Source organism: Vombatus ursinus, unplaced genomic scaffold, assembly GCF_900497805.2.
Source record: "Vombatus ursinus unplaced genomic scaffold, bare-nosed wombat genome assembly UNPS02014198.1, whole genome shotgun sequence".
NCBI classification, from domain to species: Eukaryota; Metazoa; Chordata; class Mammalia; order Diprotodontia; family Vombatidae; genus Vombatus; species Vombatus ursinus.
The window spans coordinates 261,208-278,826 of record NW_020953976.1 but is presented as its reverse complement, the minus strand read 5'-3'; the positions used below and the strand labels follow the sequence as shown (position 1 = coordinate 278,826).

The following is a 17,619-nucleotide window of genomic DNA, read 5'->3' as shown; positions in this document are numbered from 1 at the left end:
TTGCACAGCCCTGCCTCACTTCAATCCAATTCAATGCAAGTCATGGCATCACCTTCCTGATGTCATGGTCCCCTTTGAGAATGAAGGACTGAGCACCACCACCACAGCAAATCCACGGAGCTGAGGAGATCCCCAAATGAGGTAGGACAGAGCCCTGAAGGCCACCTTTGGGGAGAGGGCATGGTCTGGAGGAGGATGCAGCAAAGGAGGGAGAGGAGGAGCGGTCAGGGAGGGAGGAGGAGAACCGGGAGAGGGTCCTGAAAACCCAGAGAGAAGAGGGCATCCAGGGGGAGAGGGGCATCCACAGGGAGGCCCGGGAGGACGAGGAGAGAGGAAAGGCCGCTGCATTTGGCCACTGCCTGATCACTGGTCACTTGGGGGAGGGCAGTTTGGGTGGAATGATGGGGTCAGAGGTCAGATAGAAGGGCGTGAGAGGAGAAAGTGGAGGCGTTAGTCCGGATCCCTAGGAAAGAAGAAAGCCAGGAGAGGGCGCCAGGCCCGCCCTCCCCTGGGGAAGCTCCCAGGCTTTCTGCCCATACTCAAGGGGGGCGGGGCCGGTCCGTTCTCATTCAGAACTACGACTCCCGGCATGCCGTGCGCGTTCCAGCCAATCCTCGGAGCCTCGCCGGACAGGGCCGTCGCCATGGTGACGGGCGGAGGGGGCGGAGCCCGGGCCGCTGCGCGCAGACTCCAAGATGGCGGCGCGCAAGGGTTCCGGTCGCACGTGTAAAGGCAAGGCCAAGACCCCGAGCAGCCCGCCGCGCGTGTACCTCCCGGGCCGGGGCCCGCCGCTGCAGGAGGACGAGGAGCTGGTGCGGGACCAGGAGGCCTACGTGCTGTACCACCGCGCGCAGACCGGTGCGGGAGAAGAGAGGAGTGGAGATGGGGGAGAGACCCGGGGGGGAGGGGACGTTGGGAAGGTCGGGGAGGGGGGAAGAGGTGGGGGAAGGGGGAGGGGCGGGGCGCTCCTTGGGACACTCTCCCCCCTCCCTGGCAGGCTCGCCATGCCTCAGCTTCGACGTTGTCCGAGACCAGCTCGGGGACTCCCGCAGCGACTTTCCCCTGTGCCTGTACCTGTGTGCCGGGACCCAGGCGCCCAGTGCTCAGAGCAACAGGTGTGTTGGGAGCCCTGGGCCCCCCCCACCATCCTCTGGGGGGGCCGCTTTTAGGCAGACTTCTCTTGACCCTTCCCACCCCCCAGTCTCTGTAAGAGCCTGAGGTCGATGGGGCGGGCGGGGGTCTTGGAGCCTCTTCACCCCTCCATCCTCTCCCAGCCCTCTTCTCCCCCTGCCGGGACTGGCCCCCCAGCTCTGAATCCCACCTTCTCCCTCCAGGCTGATGGTGATGCGAATGCATAACCTCCACGGGACCCCGAAAAGTGAGGCCTCTGAGGACAGTGAGAGTGAGAGCGAGGAGGAAGATGAAGAAGATGAGAAGAAGCCCCAGCTGGAGCTGGCCATGGTCCCCCACTACGGAGCCGTTAACCGTGTCCGGGTAACTGACGTGTCACGTGGGGGAGCCTGGTTCTCCTTGCTGGGGCAGCTGCTGAGAACGGCCAGACGCCTAATCATGTTCTCTTGCCCTTCCCTTCCCTCTCCCTCAGGTTGCATGGCTCGGGGAGACCCCTGTGGCAGGGGTGTGGTCTGAGAAAGGCCAGGTGGAGGTGTTTTCCCTACGTAGGCCCCTGGAAGCAGTGGATGACCCCCAGGTCCTGGCAGCATTCTTGAGGGATGAGCAGGCCCAGACCCGGCCCTTGTTTGCCTTTGCTGGCCACATGGCTGAGGGCTTTGCCCTGGACTGGTCCCCCCGGGTGCCCGGTGAGGCCCTGAGTAGGAAGGAGGGTTTGACTTGGCTTGGAGAGAGGTGGAAACGATGGTTGGGGGGCGGGGGTGAAAACTACCGAGAAGAATCTTTTTCCCAAGCAGTGGATGGTATGTGACAGTCTGTCTGGAACGCAGGTCGCCTGCTGACTGGTGACTGTCAAAAAAACATTCACCTCTGGACACCTACCGATGGGGGCTCTTGGCACGTGGACCAGCGGCCATTTGCTGCTCATTCCCGCTCTGTGGAGGATCTGCAGTGGTCGCCAACTGAGGACACGGTGAGGTTGCCAGGCAGGGCTCTCTGAGATGCTGGGAACTGGGAGGCTGGCCACAGATAGGGTCCTTTTTGGGGGAACAAGTGCTTATCACGTGCCTACTGTATACCAGGCACTGTGTACTAGTGCCTTACAAATTGTATTTCGTCTGATCTTCACAACACTGGGAGGCAGATGCTATTACAGTCCCCGTTTTACAGTTGAGAAAACTGAGGCAAGCAGAGGTGAATTGACTTGCCCAGGGTTGCACAGCTAGTAAGAGTCTGAGGCTGGATTTGAATTTAGGTCTAGGCCTTGTGCATAGAGCGCTGGGCCTTTAGACTTGCCCTTGTGGAGGAGATGGCTGTGGGGATGGATACCTGCAACAATGAAGGTCTTCCCACTGCTCTCAGGTGTTTGCGTCGTGTTCAGCCGATGCCTCCATCCGAATATGGGACATCCGGGCAGCGCCAAACCGGGCCTGCATGCTCACGGCCCCCTCTGCCCATGACGCAGATGTCAATGTCATCAGCTGGAGCCGTCGGGAGACGTCCTTCCTGCTCAGCGGAGGTGATGATGGTGCCCTCAAAGTCTGGGATCTCAGGCAGTTCACGGTGAGCCCCCACCCTGGGCCAATCCAGGAGCTGCCCCAACATAGAACGACCACCTAGAGGACCGTGGGTAGGGGAGGCCTATAAGCACGGGCTGGAGGACGTGTCAGGGACATAGTGGGCATTCCTTAGACTAGATGTCGGGTGAGGGCCTTCCATCTCTGTGATTTTGATGCACACGTACGGGAATGCCTATGTACGTGCACATGTACAACGTATACTGCGTGTGCATAGATCATGTGAGCACAGGAATGTGTATGCAATGTGTGCGTGCGCATATATGTGTGTGTGTGCGCGAGACAGTCCCTTGCTGTCGCAGATTTCTGGAGTGCAGCAGCCATTTCGGTTTGTGACCACTCCCACTGCTCTGGGACTCAGTGTCCTTGGCTGTAAAGACACGGGAAGGTAGACTCAGTGGTCCATTTGTAAATTCTCAGTCCTCAGCAGCCTCCTGGTGCTTAGTTGGCCCTCAGGACCAAGACTTGGGAGTTGCCATTGGTTCTTTTTCTGTGTGGGCTCCACAGACTCCTTTTTTTTGTTTGTTTTTGACTAGCCAGCGGGGTTAAGTGACTTGCCCAGGGTCACACAGCTGTAAGTGCCAAGTGTCTGAACTCAGTTGAACTCCTGACTCCAGGGCCAGTGCTCTATGCACTGTGCCATGTGGCTGCCCCTCCATAGACTCTTAAACCTGGGGGCTCGGGGATCAGGTTCAGCTTCCTCATTTTATTGCTGGGAAGCTTCAGCCCAGAGAGGAAGGAGCCTTTGACCCTGGTAGAGAGCCACAGTATCTTGGAGTGCCCTCAGAGATCCTCCAGTCCAGTCCCTTCTTTGTACAGAGTGGTAAACTGAGGCACGGGGTGTGACGGCTTTCCCGAGGGGTCCCAAGCTCTGGGGCTGGGCTCTCTCCAAACCCTGTGTGGCTCACGCCCCACCTCGTCCTGCAGAGCAGCTCCCCAGTGGCCACCTTCAAGCAGCATGTGGCCCCCGTGACCTCCGTGGAGTGGCACCCCCAGGATGGCGGGGTCTTTGCGGCAGCGGGGGCAGATGACCAGCTGACCCAGTGGGATCTGGCTGTGGAGAGGGACCCCGAGATGGGCAGCCCAGAGGAGGGGGATCCCCTGGTGGCAGAGCTCCCCCAGCAGCTGCTGTTCGTGCACCAAGGGGAGACGGACATCAAGGAGCTGCACTGGCACCCCCAGTGCCCGGGCGTCCTCATCAGCACGGCCTTGTCTGGCTTCACGGTCTTCCGCACCATCAGCGTCTGAAGCCTGCACCTGGGGAGGCGTCTGGGCCGCCTTGGTCCCTTCCCCTGCTCCCCAGCCACGGCCTGGGGTGCCCTGCTTGGCCACGAAGGGGCCTGTCCTCTTCACTTGTTAGTGAACAGGACCTGCTTCAGCCTCTTTCCCTTGGGGGGGGTTGGTTGGACACATTTGCCTTCAGAGATGGGAGGTGGCTCAGCCTGGCCCCCCACGCCAGGGTGTGGTTTGGCCCAGCTGCTTTCAGGAATGGACTGGTTCCCCCCAGCCTCCAGTGCGCGTGGGTGGGTCTTGTCTTCCCAAAGGCTTGAGAGGAGGGAGGGGAGGAGGGCCGGCTTCACTGGAGATGGGTGTGGATGTGATCAATAAAAGCCAAGGGAACACAGCCGTGGTGTGAGGTGATTCTGGCCAGCCCCAGTGGCCTCCCAGCCTCTTCCCCTCTCGGCCTCTCCTATTACTGCCTCCCTCCATCTCTGGTGCCACTTTTTCCTTTTCTCCCTCTTCTCTCCCTTGTTCTTCATTTCTGCTCCTCACCCTCTCTGCCCCCTCTTTCTAGCTATGCACCTTTTCATCCCTGTTTCTGGTCTACCCACTTTTTGTCCCTCTTTCTCTCCCCCAGTTCTTTCCATCTCTCTCTCCCCCCTTCCTCTGTTCTCTCCCTCTTTCTGTCTCCAGAGGTCACAGTGTTCTGTTTCCAAGTCTCTCTTTGCTGACATCAATGTGTCTGGGTATCTGTCATCTCTCCTCTTCCCCATTTTGGGGCATTACTTTTCCTCACCCCCACCTCTGACCCCATCTTTTGCTTGCCTCCTTGGTCTCATTTCTGTCCCTTCCAACTTTCTCAGGAGACTGGGCCGAGGGCCAGCTCCGGCCTCCCGTCCCCCTGGCCTGGCTCCCCCTCTGCGGCTCTCTGAGCTGGCCCCGCCCCCCCCCCCCCCCCCCCCCCCTAAGGCTGCTCTGATCCCCGCCTGAGAGCCACCGAGGGCTGGTGCCTGGACACTCCCCCCCCTGCCCCCTCCCTGACACGCAGACGTTCTCCCTCAAGGGAGCGGGGCCCTTGACACGGGACACAGGAGATCCTGCTGAGCGGGATGGGGGCCGCTGGCCCCAGCAGGTAAGGGGGATTCAAGCCCCTGAGGGGGCAGGGAGGAGGCTCTTTGACCCCACAACCTGTCAGTCTGTCCGTCCTTGGCTCTGCCCATCTTCCTCTCCCTTTCTGCCCACCTGTTTGCCTGTACCCGGCCCACTTAGGCCACTCTGTCTCCTGTCGCAGGGGAGATGGTCCAGTTTGATGGCTCTGCCCACCTTGGAGAGGTGGTCAGCGACACTGGCCCTTGACGTTCCTGTTTGTCTCAAGAGGCTGTTCTTGTCTCTACCCTGTTCGCTGTGTTTCAAGCCGTAGAAGCCAGTCTCTGACTGTCTCCCTGTTGCCTCTGCATCTCTCCCTGACATCCCTGGGTCCCTTGCTGTCTCTCTGCAGCTCTAACTCTGTAAGAACCAGTCTCTGGCCATCTTTTCCTGTCATTTCTGGCCCCCTTGCTGTCTCTGACCATCCTTTCCTATCATCTGGGTCCTTTGCTATCTCTCCGGGCTCCCTAGTGTTCCTGTTTGCATCTCTCTGTCATCTCTGGGCCCCTTGCTGTCTCAGACCATCTCTTCCTATCATCTGGGCCATTTGCTGTGTCTCTGACCATCTCTCCCTGTCATCTCTGGGCACCCTACTGTCCCTCTCTGTATCTCTCTGTCATCTCTGGGCTGCTTGCTGTCTCTGCATCTGTCTCAGAAGCAATCTGACCATTCCTCCCTGTCATTGCTGGTTGCTTTACTGTGTCTCTGACCCTCTCTCCCTGTCATCTCTGGGCGCTCTACTGTCCCTCTCTGCATCTCTCCATCATCTCTGGTCTGCTTGCTGTCTCTCTGCATCTCTGTCTCTGAGAGAGTCTGACCATCTCTCCCTGTCATCTGTGGGCACCCTACTGCCCCTCTCTGCATCTCTCCATCATCTCTGGTCTGCTTGCTGTCTGTCTGCATCTCTGTCTCTGAGAGAGTCAGACCATCTCTCCCTGTCATCTCTGAGCACCCTACTGTCCCTCTCTGTATCTCTCTGTCATCTCTGGTCTGCTTGCTGTCTCTTTGCATCTCTGTCTCTGAGAGAGTCAGACCATCTCTCCCTGTCATCTCTGGGCACCTTGCTGTCTATCTCACCCTGCATCTCTGGGACCCTTGGTGTCTCTCTTTGCATCTCTCTCCCTCTGAGAGCCAGTCTCTGACCATCTCTGCCTGGTGGGGGCGGGGGGAGGAGTGGGGGGAAGAAGGCTACCTGTCTCCAGATTAGATATTGACTTTGACATGAAATTGTCATCCCCTAAGCCGAGTCTCGGCTGAATATGGAAACATAAGCTGCTCCTGTGCTGGGCAGAGGGGGGGTCAAGGGGCAAGGCCCAGAGCTGCTCTGGGGAGACGTGGAAGGCAGGGAGGGAAGGATGGACTGGGCCCAGGGGCCAGGGCTTCCTGTCCCAGCCCTCCATCGTCTAGGGGCAGAGCCCCGAGCGCCCCTTCCCAAGGCCAGCCTGTGAGAGCCCCTGGGGTCATGGGGGTGGGAGACCGTGGTCTTTATCCCCCTTCTTCAGAAGAGCGCACTGGCCGCCGTCCCCCTTCTTCCTCCACAGGTGCCCTACCACCTGCTAGCCCCCATGGGGGTGTCCCGCGTCCTGCGGCGCCTGAGTGGCGTCCCCTCGCCTGCAGAGGAGGAGCAGGGTGAGGGAGGCGGCTTGGCAGCCTGCCGCAATGGGCGCTTCCCCGGGGGCGCTGAAGTGGGCTTGGGCCCCCGGCGCCGGGGCCGCTTTGTCAAGAAGGACGGCCACTGCAATGTTCGCTTTGTCCACCTGGGGGAGCACGGGGCGCGCTACCTTAGCGACCTGTTCACCACCTGCGTGGACGTCCGCTGGCGCTGGATGTGTCTCTTTTTCTCCTGCTCCTTCGTGGCCTCCTGGCTGCTCTTCGGCCTGGCCTTCTGGCTCATCGCTTCCCTGCACGGGGACCTGGCCGCACCCCCGCCGCCCGCGCCGTGCTTCTCACAGGTGGGCAGCTTCCTGGCCGCCTTCCTCTTTGCCCTGGAGACCCAGACGTCCATCGGCTACGGGGTGCGCAGTGTGACGGAGGAGTGCCCGGCCGCGGTGGTGGCCGTGGTCCTGCAGTGCATAGCAGGCTGCGTGTTGGACGCCTTTGTGGTGGGTGCCATCATGGCCAAGATCGCCAAACCCAAGAAGCGTAATGAGACGCTGGTGTTCAGTGAGAATGCCGTGGTGGCACTGCGCGACCACCGCCTCTGCCTCATGTGGAGGGTGGGGAACCTGCGGCGCAGCCACCTGGTGGAGGCCCACGTCCGAGCCCAGATACTTCAGGTGAGTCCTGGGGAGCCCGATGGCGGCCCCTGCTCGGGTGGGACTGGCACACAAATCACAAATCTGAAGGGCATGGGAGATAAGGGGCAGTGACTCCCCGTGGACCTTTGCATGGAGCTCCGATCATTTGTGGGGACAGTGCCGTCTTCCTGTCCAGGGAAACTAGGAAGCCATAATTCCCAGCAACGCTTGGGTTTGGGGCTCTCCCCATCCCATCGGCCCTTGGGTTGGGGCTGGAGACCCAGGAGCTTCTGGGTGATTGAGTGTCTAAGGACCTCAGCCGCCAGCACCCTCTGGGGCAGGGAGGGCATCCTCCTGTCATCTGTGGACAGCAGCCTCCAGCACTCATGGGAACCAGGGCTTCCCTGAAGAAGCCTTGACCTCCCCCAGTCTGGAGGAGAGGAGCACCCCAGGGGCTCACGAGAAGGAAAGTGTTTCTCTTCCCCTTTTGGTTGAAATCCCAGAGTTCCTGGGAACTGTGGCTTCCTCAGGCTCAGTCAAGGCCAGCTGGGCCCCCCTGGGTGGAGACTGACCCTCAGAGAGCCCGGTGTGGTGTAGTATAGTAGTTCCTTTAAAAATTCTGGCCCATGGAGGGGCTCGGACCCAGGTGGTGTAGTCGTTCATTGTAGATTCCCCTTCTGTGGACGGCCCCGGCCACCTCTAGTCTCAACTCTGACCCTACTTTGCCGTGGCCACAGGTTCCTGCAGCCACCCTGGGGCAGTGGTTCAACACTGGCCAAAAGGAATTGTGGGAGGGGGACAGAGACCTTGTGTGGGGTCTGAGGGAGGACACCTGCCCATAGTCCCTAGGGGCCAGGTGTCTGGGTCTCCTTGTGAAGATCATTTCTCTCTCTCTCCATCTCTGTGTCCCGCCCGGCTCCCGTCTTTGCGTGGCTCTTGGTGCGGACTGCTTCCCCTTTCTGCTTCTCTTTTGTTTTGGGACTGGCCTGATTCTGCTTGCCTGTCGTGTCTTGGTCACTCTCTCCATCCCCATGTCACCTTTTCTTCCGTCTCCTTTTATCTCCTATGTGTCTGTGTCCCTGCTTCTGTGATCCCGCGCCCACCTCTCTGCCTTGTCTCCGGCTGTCCTGTGCCTCTCCCAGCCTCGCGTTACCCCAGAAGGCGAGTACATTCCCCTCGATCACCAGGATGTGGATGTGGGGTTTGACGGGGGTACAGACCGCATTTTCCTGGTGTCGCCCATCACCATCGTCCACGAGATCGACGCCTCCAGCCCTCTGTATGAGATGGGCCGGGCCGAACTGGCCAGGGCAGACTTTGAGCTGGTGGTCATCCTGGAGGGCATGGTGGAGGCCACGGCCATGACCACCCAATGCCGCTCCTCCTATCTTCCTGGGGAGCTTCTGTGGGGCCATCGCTTCGAGCCCGTGCTCTTCCAGAGAGGGGCCCACTACGAAGTGGACTACCGTCACTTTCACCGAACCTATGAGGTGCCAGGGACCCCCATCTGCAGCGCTCGGGAGCTGGATGAGCAACGGGCCCTGGGGGACAGTGACAGCCCTGGGCCCAAAGGGGGCCTGCCCGGTGCCCTGGCTGCCTTCTGCTATGAAAATGAGGTGGCCCTCAGCTGCTGCCAGGAAGAGGACGACGTGGAGGAGGAGAGGGGTGAAGCCCAGGTGGAGGCCAGCTCCAAGGCCTCCACCCCGCCCCTGGCCCCGTCCCCTGAATTGGCCCCACCCCCTTGAAGGAAGACCAGCAGGGCTGGGGAACTGCCTCAGGGGCCCACCATGTCACCACCCCTCCCCCAGGGGATGTGGTCGGTAGTCCTAGGTGGGGAAGGACCTGGAATCTGGGCGCAGGGACTTGCCTGCAGGCCTCGAGCCCCTTCCCTGGGGCATAGCCAGGCAGTACATGCTTCCTGGACCGTGGACTTTAGGAATGGGGGAGGTGGCTTTGTGTGTGGAACCTTCTGGATGAGTTGAATGGGTAGCTCCATCTCACCACTTTCCCAACCAGGGGGAATGAGGGCCCCCCTCCCTTCTGCCCTATTGTTACCCTCAGCACTCTTCTTCCTCCCAAGCCCCTTCCTTCTGGGCTCAATCCTGCCTGGAGTCCAAGAGGCAGGGGGTGGCCGGGGTTGTTCTAGACCCCCCTACCCTCAAGAAGAGAATGGGACCCAGGAAGCCCATTGGTTCAGACCCAGTTTGCAGACAGGACAAGCCATGGAGGGCTGTGGGCCCATGGGGTCGTGAGGAGCCTGGCCTGGCCTCCAGGCTGAGCAGGAGGCATCCTGGATGCACAGGGCCACCAAGTAGCCAATGACTTTCTCCAGAATGCTGTGCATATATACCTATCTATACATATCTACATATCTGTATTCTCCCGAATTTTTCCTGGTTTTGCTGCAGAAGGGGTGAGAAAGCGTGGCCTTGGCGTCAGGAGGGAGGTCCCTCTGGGCAGGCAGGGGAAATGGGCTTTGGAGCCAGATGCCCCAGGCTGGAATCCTGGCTTGGCTTCCTGTGCCCCATGTGACAGTGGGCCAGCCTCTTTCCCCTCTGTTTTCTCCTGTTAACCACAGGGGGTTGGAATGTATTCCCCTTCAGCTTTGCCAGCTGGGGAGCCTATGACCTCAGGGCCCTGGGAGGTGGCACCACAGGCAGGCTGGCTGGTCTTCCAGGGCTCACTGGGACTTTTCTGGAAGGCCCTAGAGCAAAGCAGGTGGTGTTTCTGTTAGGACCTGGCGTGGCCTCTGGACACTGGGAAGGCTGCAGCATGAGTCACCCTAGACTGAGCTGCGGCAAAGGGCCCAGGCCCTGGGCTGGGCTGCCCTGCCTTGCCCCTGCCTAGGCTCTGGGGCAAGTGTGGAGGAGACTGAAGGACCCTGGGGTCCTTTCCACCATTGCCTGGGGGTGGAGGGAACTGGCTTGCCCTTGCCCCCAGAATAAAGAGTTGTGAAGCCCTGTGTGTGTGTGTGTGTGTGTGTGCGTGCGCGCGAGCGCGCCTGGGTGGGAGCGGCAGGGGGTGGCTGCTGTTTCTCAGTCCTGGCCCTTGGCCCAGTGCCTCATTTCCATGAGTGTGCCCAGGGAGAGGTGCCAGCCTGCAGTGAGGGCTTGAGCCCAGGGAGAGGGTGGAAGCCACCCAGGAGCCCCACTGGGCCCTCCAGCCCCAAATGCGGGGCTCTGTCCTTCCCTCCTCACCCTTTCTCCAGGTTTTCGGGCTCCCTCCCGAGTTCCCAAGCCCGTCCTCTACCAGGGTCCCTTCCCAGGCCCCAGCTCTCCCATATCCCACCATACTCCAGAGACCTCATGGCTCTTTTTGCCCAGAGGACCTAATCTTCCTTCTCCCATCCTCCAGAGGCCCCATCACCCTCTCCCCAGCCTCCTAAGGTCTCTTTCATCCCCCCCTTCACCCCACCCCCTGCCTGTGGCCTTTATCCATCAGTAACCCTAATAAGGACCGGATGGAATTAATTAGCCAGGCAGCTACAGGATTGCAGGGGGAGGAGAGGGAAGACCTGGGGCCTAGAGGCTGGGGGAGGGGGCAGAGGATGCCCAAGTGGGACCAGGAGGTGGCCTGGGGGGGAAGGGCATGGCAGAAATGCTAGGACCCCTTCTTGGGAACCAGGACAGGGATGGGAGCTTCAGAGTTCCTGAAGGTCAGAACAGGGACAGGGAGGGGATTAAGAGGCAGGAACAGTTTCCATGGCTAATCCCTTGAGGAACCTGGTCCTGAAGCACCGGCACCACCCAGCCTTTCAGGTTTGTCACCTAGGGGTGAGGAGGGGGACCACAGCAAGGTCATCACCTCGTTTATCTTCTCACAGAGGAAAGAGCCCTATCTGTGCACTCAGAGGACCTGAGTTCCAGTCACAACCTCCCTGGGCCTCAGTTTCCTCATCTGTAAAACAAGGGAACTGGATTAGAGGTCAAAGGTCCCCTCTCACTAGAGGGTGGGGCCTGTGAAGGGAAAGGGCACCCAAGGGCAGAGTTAGATCTGCAGGAGGTCAGAGATCATCTGGGCCAACTCCCTCATTTCAGAGATGGGGAAACAGATCCGAAGGTGATTTGCTCAAGGTTCCCCAGGCAGGAAGTGGCAAGTTAGAAACTCAATCCATACTAGGGATGACGTGGTAAAGGACAGGAGCCAGAGAGGAGGCAGGAGGAGAGGGGGGCGGGGCACCTCCGGGGGAAGAGCAGTCTGGAGAGAGGGAGGAGTCAAAGGAGAAGGGGAGGAGTCTGGATAGAGAGGGAGGAGTCAATGGAGATGGGGAGGAGTCTGGATAGAGAGGGAGGAGTCAATGGAGATGGGGAGGAGTCTGGATAGAGAGGGAGGAGTCAATGGAGATGGGGAGGAGTCTGGGTAGAGAGGGACGGGTCAAAGGAGATGGGGAGGAGTCTGGAGAGAGAGGGAGGAGTCCATGTTTGGGGGGAGAAACGGGACAGAGAAGGGGAGGAGCCAGGGTGAGGCTGGGAGTCTGAGGGGAAGAGTCTGAGCAGAGGGAGGAGTTTGAGAGGGAAGGATCTGAGGAAATGGAGAGAAGTCAGGGAAAGGAGAGGAGCCAGAGGACAGGGCAGGAGTCCATGGGAGAAGGGAAAGCGTTTGGTGAGAAGGAAACGACGGGTTCCGCAGAAACACCGCCCTCCAACACACCTTCGGCTGTCGCTAAGCAACGGAACTTTTTTTTTCCTTTCTGGGCCTGAGCTCTGTTGCCACCCCTTAGCAACGGGCCTGCCCCCTAGCAACGCTCTGGCTTGGAGAGGCTACGCCCCCTCCCGTTTGTCTCTCGACCTTCTCACGCAGGCGCAAACACCTTTGCCCATCTCAAGCCAAAGCCTTTCGTTGTCTGCTCCCTGTCACTTTTTCGGGGGCTGATGCTCCCGGTTCTGTGCGCACCGCCCCGCTGAGCTGGGCCCCGACTTTCATTGGGTCCAGCGTGGGGGGCGGGGCCCTGAATGCCTTCCATCAAGTTCCATTGGCTCGCTCGGCCACCCTCCCCTTGTCCACCGAGGCAACGCGGCCGCCTCACGCCCCGCCTCCGCCCGGCTTCATTGGCCCAGGCAACCCGCCCCTCAACGCCCATTGGTTCCACGGAAACCAAGCTCGGCTTTCCATTGGCCGGGGGCGGCCCCACGCGAGAGCGGAGGCGGTGGCGGCGGCGGCCCCGGGAGCGGCCGAAGGGGCTGAGCGTAGCCCCAAGGACCCGCGAAGAACCGGCGGCCCGAGCCACGCTACGGGCCCGCGCCGGGCTGCCCTGGCCACCATGGAAGACGGAGTCTATGGTGAGGCGGGCGCGGAGTGAGCTCTGGGGGCTGGGGGGGCTGGGAGGGGACGGGACGTTCCATTCCATTGTTCAGGACGATACCATTTCCGGCCAGCGCAGGGGGGCGTGGTCGAAACCATTCCCTGGGCGAGTCCATTTCCTGCCTGTGGGATGTACTATCCCAAGCGCACATGGGGGGGCTCCCTTGGATCGGGAGAGACCATTTTTCTTAGAAGGGGGAACCATCCCAGGGAAGAATGAAGGCTAGAGCGGAGTTTGGGGTGGCAACTTAGTGGAGATGAGGGGAAAGAGGTCATGCCTTCTCTCCCCCTACCCTGTTCCCAAACTTAGTTTTAGTGTTATCTGCACTCTCTGCCTCAGTTTCCCCGGGAGACCTTTGCATACCTTTCCCCAGACCTTAGGCACTCAAGTGTCCCGGGACCCAAGTCACCCAGGAGCCCAGCACACACGTGCACGCAAACATGTGATCACATATACATATGCGTTGCATGCAGCACACATGCAGTTACACCCATGCACACAACATATACGTATGATCACACATAATCGTGTACATGCACACAAATGTAGTGTGCCGTATACCTGTGATCACACACGTACACACGTAATCACACACCACTCAATGCAATGACAGCGCACAAATGTAGTGTGCCATACACATGTGGTCACATATGTGCACCGCACACCGCATACATGCAATTACATATGCAGAGAACTATAGGATGCCATATAATGTGATCACATGCGTGCACCCCGCCCCTGCGGCCAGCCCTCAGTCCACACTGTAACTCCCAGTTCCCCCAGACCTGACCCCCGAGGAGCGCCTGGAGCTGGAGAGCATCCGGAGACGCAAGCAGGAGCTGCTGGTGGAGATCCAGCGGCTCCGTGATGAGCTGAGCGAGGCCATGAGCGAGGTCGAGGGGCTGGAAGCCAACGAGGGCAGGTGGGCAGCAGCTCCCCCGGGCCCAGGGGGCCTGCTCAGCCCCATCTGCGGCCGCCTGCGTCCCAGCCATCCGTAGTGGTCCTGTCTCCTCTGCTCCTTTGGACTATAAGCTCCCTGCGAGCAGGCCCTGCCCTTCACCCCCCTTTGTGTCCCCTGAATTTAGCATAGTGCAGGGCGTGTAGTCGGTACTTAATAAATGCTTATTGATTTAGCTAGGGAACTGTCTGCACTGTGCCACCCTTCAGAGGCAGAGAAGGGTTCATAACCAGCCCCAGCAGGGAGCCCAGGACCCCAGCCCCAGCGGGGAGCCCCGGGTGGGTGGGTGGGAGGCTCCCCAGCTGCTCACGGCTCCCCGTCTCACCTTTGCAGTAAGACCCTGCAGAGGAATCGCAAGATGGCCATGGGGAGGAAGAAGTTCAACATGGACCCCAAGAAGGTGCCAGGGGCTGGGGGCAGGGCTCTGGGTGGGCCGAGGGGGGGCCATGGGTCCCCGCCTCACTCCCGGCCCCCGTCCTGATGCCTTCCCAGGGAATCCAGTTCCTGGTGGAAAATGAGCTGCTGCAGAACACGCCCGAGGAGATCTCCCGCTTCCTGTACAAGGGTGAAGGTCTCAACAAGACCGCCATCGGCGACTACCTGGGGGAGCGGTACGGGCCCAGAGCCGGCGGGTGTGGGCGCCGGGTGCGGGCAGGGCTCCCGTCCCGGCACTCGCTCACGGCATCCTCTGTGTCTCCCCCAGAGAGGAGCTGAACCTTGCTGTCCTCCACGCCTTCGTGGACCTGCACGAATTCACCGACCTCAACCTGGTGCAGGCGCTGAGGTGACCGCGAGGGCCCCTGGACGGGTGTCGGGTACACTCCATCCCCGTGGCTGGCTGTCCCCCCCGGGCCCCTCCCCGCCATCCGTCCCCCTCACTGCCTCCCTCCACCTCAGGCAGTTCCTGTGGAGCTTCCGCCTTCCTGGGGAGGCCCAGAAGATCGACCGCATGATGGAGGCTTTCGCCCAGCGCTACTGCCTGTGCAACCCTGGGGTCTTCCAGTCCACAGGTGGGCCTGGCCTGGGGCGGTCAGAACGTCGTGCGCCTGCACGCAGAGAAAGGCAGGCGCGGGATGGGCCAGGGCCAGCAGGGGCGCGGGTGGGGTGGGGCAGGAGCAGGCCTTGGGGACCGGGTTCAGGGAGGCAGATTTAGGCGCTTCCCTGCTGTCCTAGAATTCCCAGAGAAGAAGGTAGTGAGCTCCCCGTCCCCTTCTCCCTGTGCCCCTCCCTGAGCGCAGACACCTGCTACGTCCTCTCGTTTGCCGTGATCATGCTCAACACCAGCCTGCACAACCCCAACGTGCGTGACAAGCCAGGCGTCGAAAGGTTCATCACCATGAACCGTGGCATCAACGACGGCGGGGACCTGCCCGAGGAGCTGCTCAGGGTGAGGCTGCCCCCTCGCCCGAGTCCATGGCCGTGGGCCAGCCTGTGGCCCCAGGGCCTCGGTCCTCTGGGCCCTTCCCCTTTCTGCCCCTCCGGGTCCCCCCCTCTGGGTGTCCCTCTGGGTCCCTCTTCTCTGCCCCTCTGGGTCCCCCCCTCTGCCCCTCCGGGTCCCCCCCTCTGGGTGTCCCTCCTCCCTCCCACATTATCAGGGTGTCTCTCAGCTGGGGGCCCTCACACACTCTCCCCCTTCCTGTCTCAGAACTTGTACGACAGCATCCGCAACGAGCCGTTTAAGATCCCTGAGGACGACGGCAATGACCTGACGCACACCTTCTTCAACCCTGACCGAGAGGGCTGGCTCCTCAAACTGGGTACGCCCGCGCCCCGGGAGGGGACCAGCCCCGGGGGGGAGGTAGCCAGAGCCCAGGGCCGGGGAGGGGGCCGGGCCGGGGAGGGGCTCTGGGGTCTGGGGCAGCCTCCCTCCTCGTCTGGATGTAACTCGTTTTCTTCATCTCTCTCCCCCTCCTCCCTGCCGTGTCGCTCCCTCCTGGGCCTGGGCCTTCTGCGTTCTCCCGTCCCCGTCCGTTTCGTCGTGTGTGTGTCGATGGCTGTCTGTCTCTTGGTCTTTGCTTCTCTTTGTGTCTCTTGGCACCCTTGGCCTCCTTCTCCTTGCTGCCTGGTCCTGCCTGTTCTCCTGCCCTCTCCCCCAGGAGGTAGGTACCCGTCTGCTTCTTGCTCCCCTGCCCTCGGCCCCCGGGTGAGACGGGATGGACGGGACGCGGTGGTAGCCAGAGAGGCGGCTCGGGCCCTGCTTTGGAGACTTTGGGGGAGGGGTTGCTGTCAGGGTCCCAAAGAGAAGGCAGAGCTGGAAGGCTAGATATATCTGGGGCCTAGGCAGCAGGGAGGCCTCCCCCCCTCCCGCCCTCCTCTCCTCGCTATCCCTGCCTCCTTTTCAGGGCTCTGTTCTTCTGCCCTTTGCCTGTACCTATGCCTGTCCAGACCCCTCCAGCCCCCGTCCTCGGGCCCGGCCTGGCCCCCCCTGCTGAGCCCGCCCCCGCCCCCTCCTTCCCTTACAGGGGGCCGGGTGAAGACCTGGAAACGGCGCTGGTTCATCCTCACTGACAACTGTCTCTACTACTTTGAGTACACGACGGTGAGGGCGCCATCTGGGGGGAGGGACGCTGGGGACCCTGCGGGTGGGAGCCGAGAGAAGAAGGAGGCATCTGAGGCCAAGGTGGCTGCCCGGTGCCCCGGGGCTGAGACTCCTCTGGCCCACAGGACAAGGAGCCCCGGGGAATCATCCCCTTGGAGAATCTGAGTATCCGGGAGGTAGAGGACCCTCGAAAGCCGGTGAGCACCCATCAGCCTCCCTGCTTTCTGTCTCTCCAGCCCTCCGGGCCCCCCCCCCCCCCCCCGGCCTGGGTGTCTCCTTCTGTGACCCTCTGGGTCCCCCTTCCCAGCCTGGGTGTCTCCTTATGTGCTCCTCTGGGTCCTTCCCCCCTGCCCCTCTGAGTATGCCCCTCTGGGTCCCCCGCCGCCACCTGGGTGTCTCCTTCTGTGATCCTCTGGGTCCTTCCCCCGCCTGGGTGTCTCCTTCTGTGTTCCTCTGGGTCCCTCCTCCCCGCCCCTCTGAGTATGCCCCTCTGGGTCCCTCCCCCCGCCTGGGTGTCTCCTTCTGTGCTCCTGTGGGTCCTTCCCCCCTGCCCCTCTGGGTCCCTCCCCCCCCTGCCCCTCTGAGTGTGTCCCTCTGGCTCCCGGTCCCTCCTCCCCACCCCTCTGAGGGCCTCCCCCTGGCTACTCCTGCCCCTCTGGGTCCCCCTTCTGCTCCTGGGGCTAACCTGAGCCCTCTCTCTCCCCCAGAACTGCTTTGAGCTCTACATCCCAAACAACAAGGGGCAGCTCATTAAGGCCTGTAAGACGGAGGCTGATGGGCGCGTGGTGGAGGGCAACCACATGGTCTACCGCATCTCTGCCCCAACGCAGGAGGAGAAGGATGAGTGGATTAAATCCATCAAGTGAGGGTCCCTGGTGGGGAGGGCTGGAGGGGGGCGGGGCAGGCCCCTCTGGCCCCTGCTGATCTCTGCCTGCCCCTCCTCAGGGCTGCCGTCAGCGTGGATCCCTTCTATGAGATGCTGGCGGCCCGAAAGAAGAGGATCTCCGTGAAGAAGAAACAGGAGCAGGCTTGATGTGGGCAGGGGCCTGGCCCAGCCCCCCTGCCTGTCCCCGTGCTGACCCCCGGTCTTCCCCATAGGCAATAACCCCACTGCCCCGACCCGGCCCCAGGCCCTGCCTTCTACTTATTTATTGGGGGCTGAGGGGCCGGACCCCTGGGTGCCCCAACGCCCTCTCTTGGGGCAAAGGAGAATTTTCTACTCGTGGTTTCTCTTCATTTCTTTGTAATTAATTCCTTATTATCATTATTATTATTATTAATATGGCAATGGTCATTATTGTTCTTGTCTAAGCTGGAACCCAGCCTGCGCCAGCGCGATGGGGAAGGGCCAGGAGCTGGCTGCAGGAGAGCCCAGCTTTGTGACCCAGCTTTGTGGGGCGGGAGCAGGCCCAGCAATGGCTGCCCCTGTGCCCTCTGGCACTGCAGCAGTCCAGGCCCGCCTGAACACTTGGCCAGCCTCTGCCTCCCAGCAGCCTCTGCGCCAGATCTGG

The 17,619-nt window shown here is 61.1% G+C and overlaps 3 protein-coding genes across 4 annotated transcripts; all 3 read left to right on the top strand.

Moving 5' to 3' along the window:
- The first annotated feature begins 695 nt into the window (after positions 1–695).
- Positions 696–4,329, top strand: GRWD1 (glutamate rich WD repeat containing 1). The gene is made up of 7 exons (XM_027860556.1): positions 696–858; positions 998–1,115; positions 1,335–1,494; positions 1,604–1,817; positions 1,959–2,101; positions 2,491–2,691; positions 3,633–4,329. Exons 1-7 carry the CDS (start codon positions 696–698, stop codon positions 3,951–3,953), a joined length of 1,320 nt encoding a protein of 439 aa, XP_027716357.1. The 3' UTR covers positions 3,954–4,329.
- A 2,308-nt stretch (positions 4,330–6,637) lies between these two features.
- On the top strand, positions 6,638–9,678 carry KCNJ14 (potassium voltage-gated channel subfamily J member 14). The gene is made up of 2 exons (XM_027860587.1): positions 6,638–7,348; positions 8,452–9,678. Exons 1-2 carry the CDS (start codon positions 6,638–6,640, stop codon positions 9,052–9,054), a joined length of 1,314 nt encoding a protein of 437 aa, XP_027716388.1. The 3' UTR covers positions 9,055–9,678.
- Positions 9,679–12,494: 2,816 nt separating this feature from the next.
- Positions 12,495–17,393, top strand: CYTH2 (cytohesin 2). Of its 2 annotated transcripts, none has more exons than XM_027860588.1 (12): positions 12,495–12,588; positions 13,386–13,533; positions 13,903–13,969; positions 14,062–14,180; positions 14,273–14,353; positions 14,467–14,579; positions 14,808–14,956; positions 15,215–15,326; positions 16,032–16,108; positions 16,234–16,305; positions 16,816–16,970; positions 17,054–17,393. In XM_027860588.1, exons 1-12 carry the CDS (start codon positions 12,570–12,572, stop codon positions 17,139–17,141), a joined length of 1,200 nt encoding a protein of 399 aa, XP_027716389.1. In that variant the 5' UTR covers positions 12,495–12,569; the 3' UTR covers positions 17,142–17,393. The 2 variants fall into 2 exon arrangements, with proteins under 2 accessions (XP_027716389.1, XP_027716390.1); XM_027860589.1 differs by having other exon boundaries at positions 12,512–12,588; positions 13,395–13,533; positions 15,215–15,327; positions 16,030–16,108.
- Positions 17,394–17,619: the final 226 nt, after the last annotated feature.

Bases quoted from the DNA above. Each gene is read 5' to 3' on its own strand.
- GRWD1 (XM_027860556.1), top strand. From the start codon at position 696: ATGGCGGCGCGCAAGGGTTCCGGTCGCACGTGTAAAGGCAAGGCCAAG. The intron at 2,102-2,490 runs GTGAGGTTGCCA...CACTGCTCTCAG, and splicing joins GGTCGCCAACTGAGGACACG to GTGTTTGCGTCGTGTTCAGC. The intron at 2,692-3,632 runs GTGAGCCCCCAC...CTCGTCCTGCAG, and splicing joins GGGATCTCAGGCAGTTCACG to AGCAGCTCCCCAGTGGCCAC.
- KCNJ14 (XM_027860587.1), top strand. From the start codon at position 6,638: ATGGGGGTGTCCCGCGTCCTGCGGCGCCTGAGTGGCGTCCCCTCGCCT. The intron at 7,349-8,451 runs GTGAGTCCTGGG...TGCCTCTCCCAG, and splicing joins TCCGAGCCCAGATACTTCAG to CCTCGCGTTACCCCAGAAGG.
- CYTH2 (XM_027860588.1), top strand. The intron at 14,354-14,466 runs GTGACCGCGAGG...CCTCCACCTCAG, and splicing joins AACCTGGTGCAGGCGCTGAG to GCAGTTCCTGTGGAGCTTCC. The intron at 14,580-14,807 runs GTGGGCCTGGCC...CCCTGAGCGCAG, and splicing joins TGGGGTCTTCCAGTCCACAG to ACACCTGCTACGTCCTCTCG.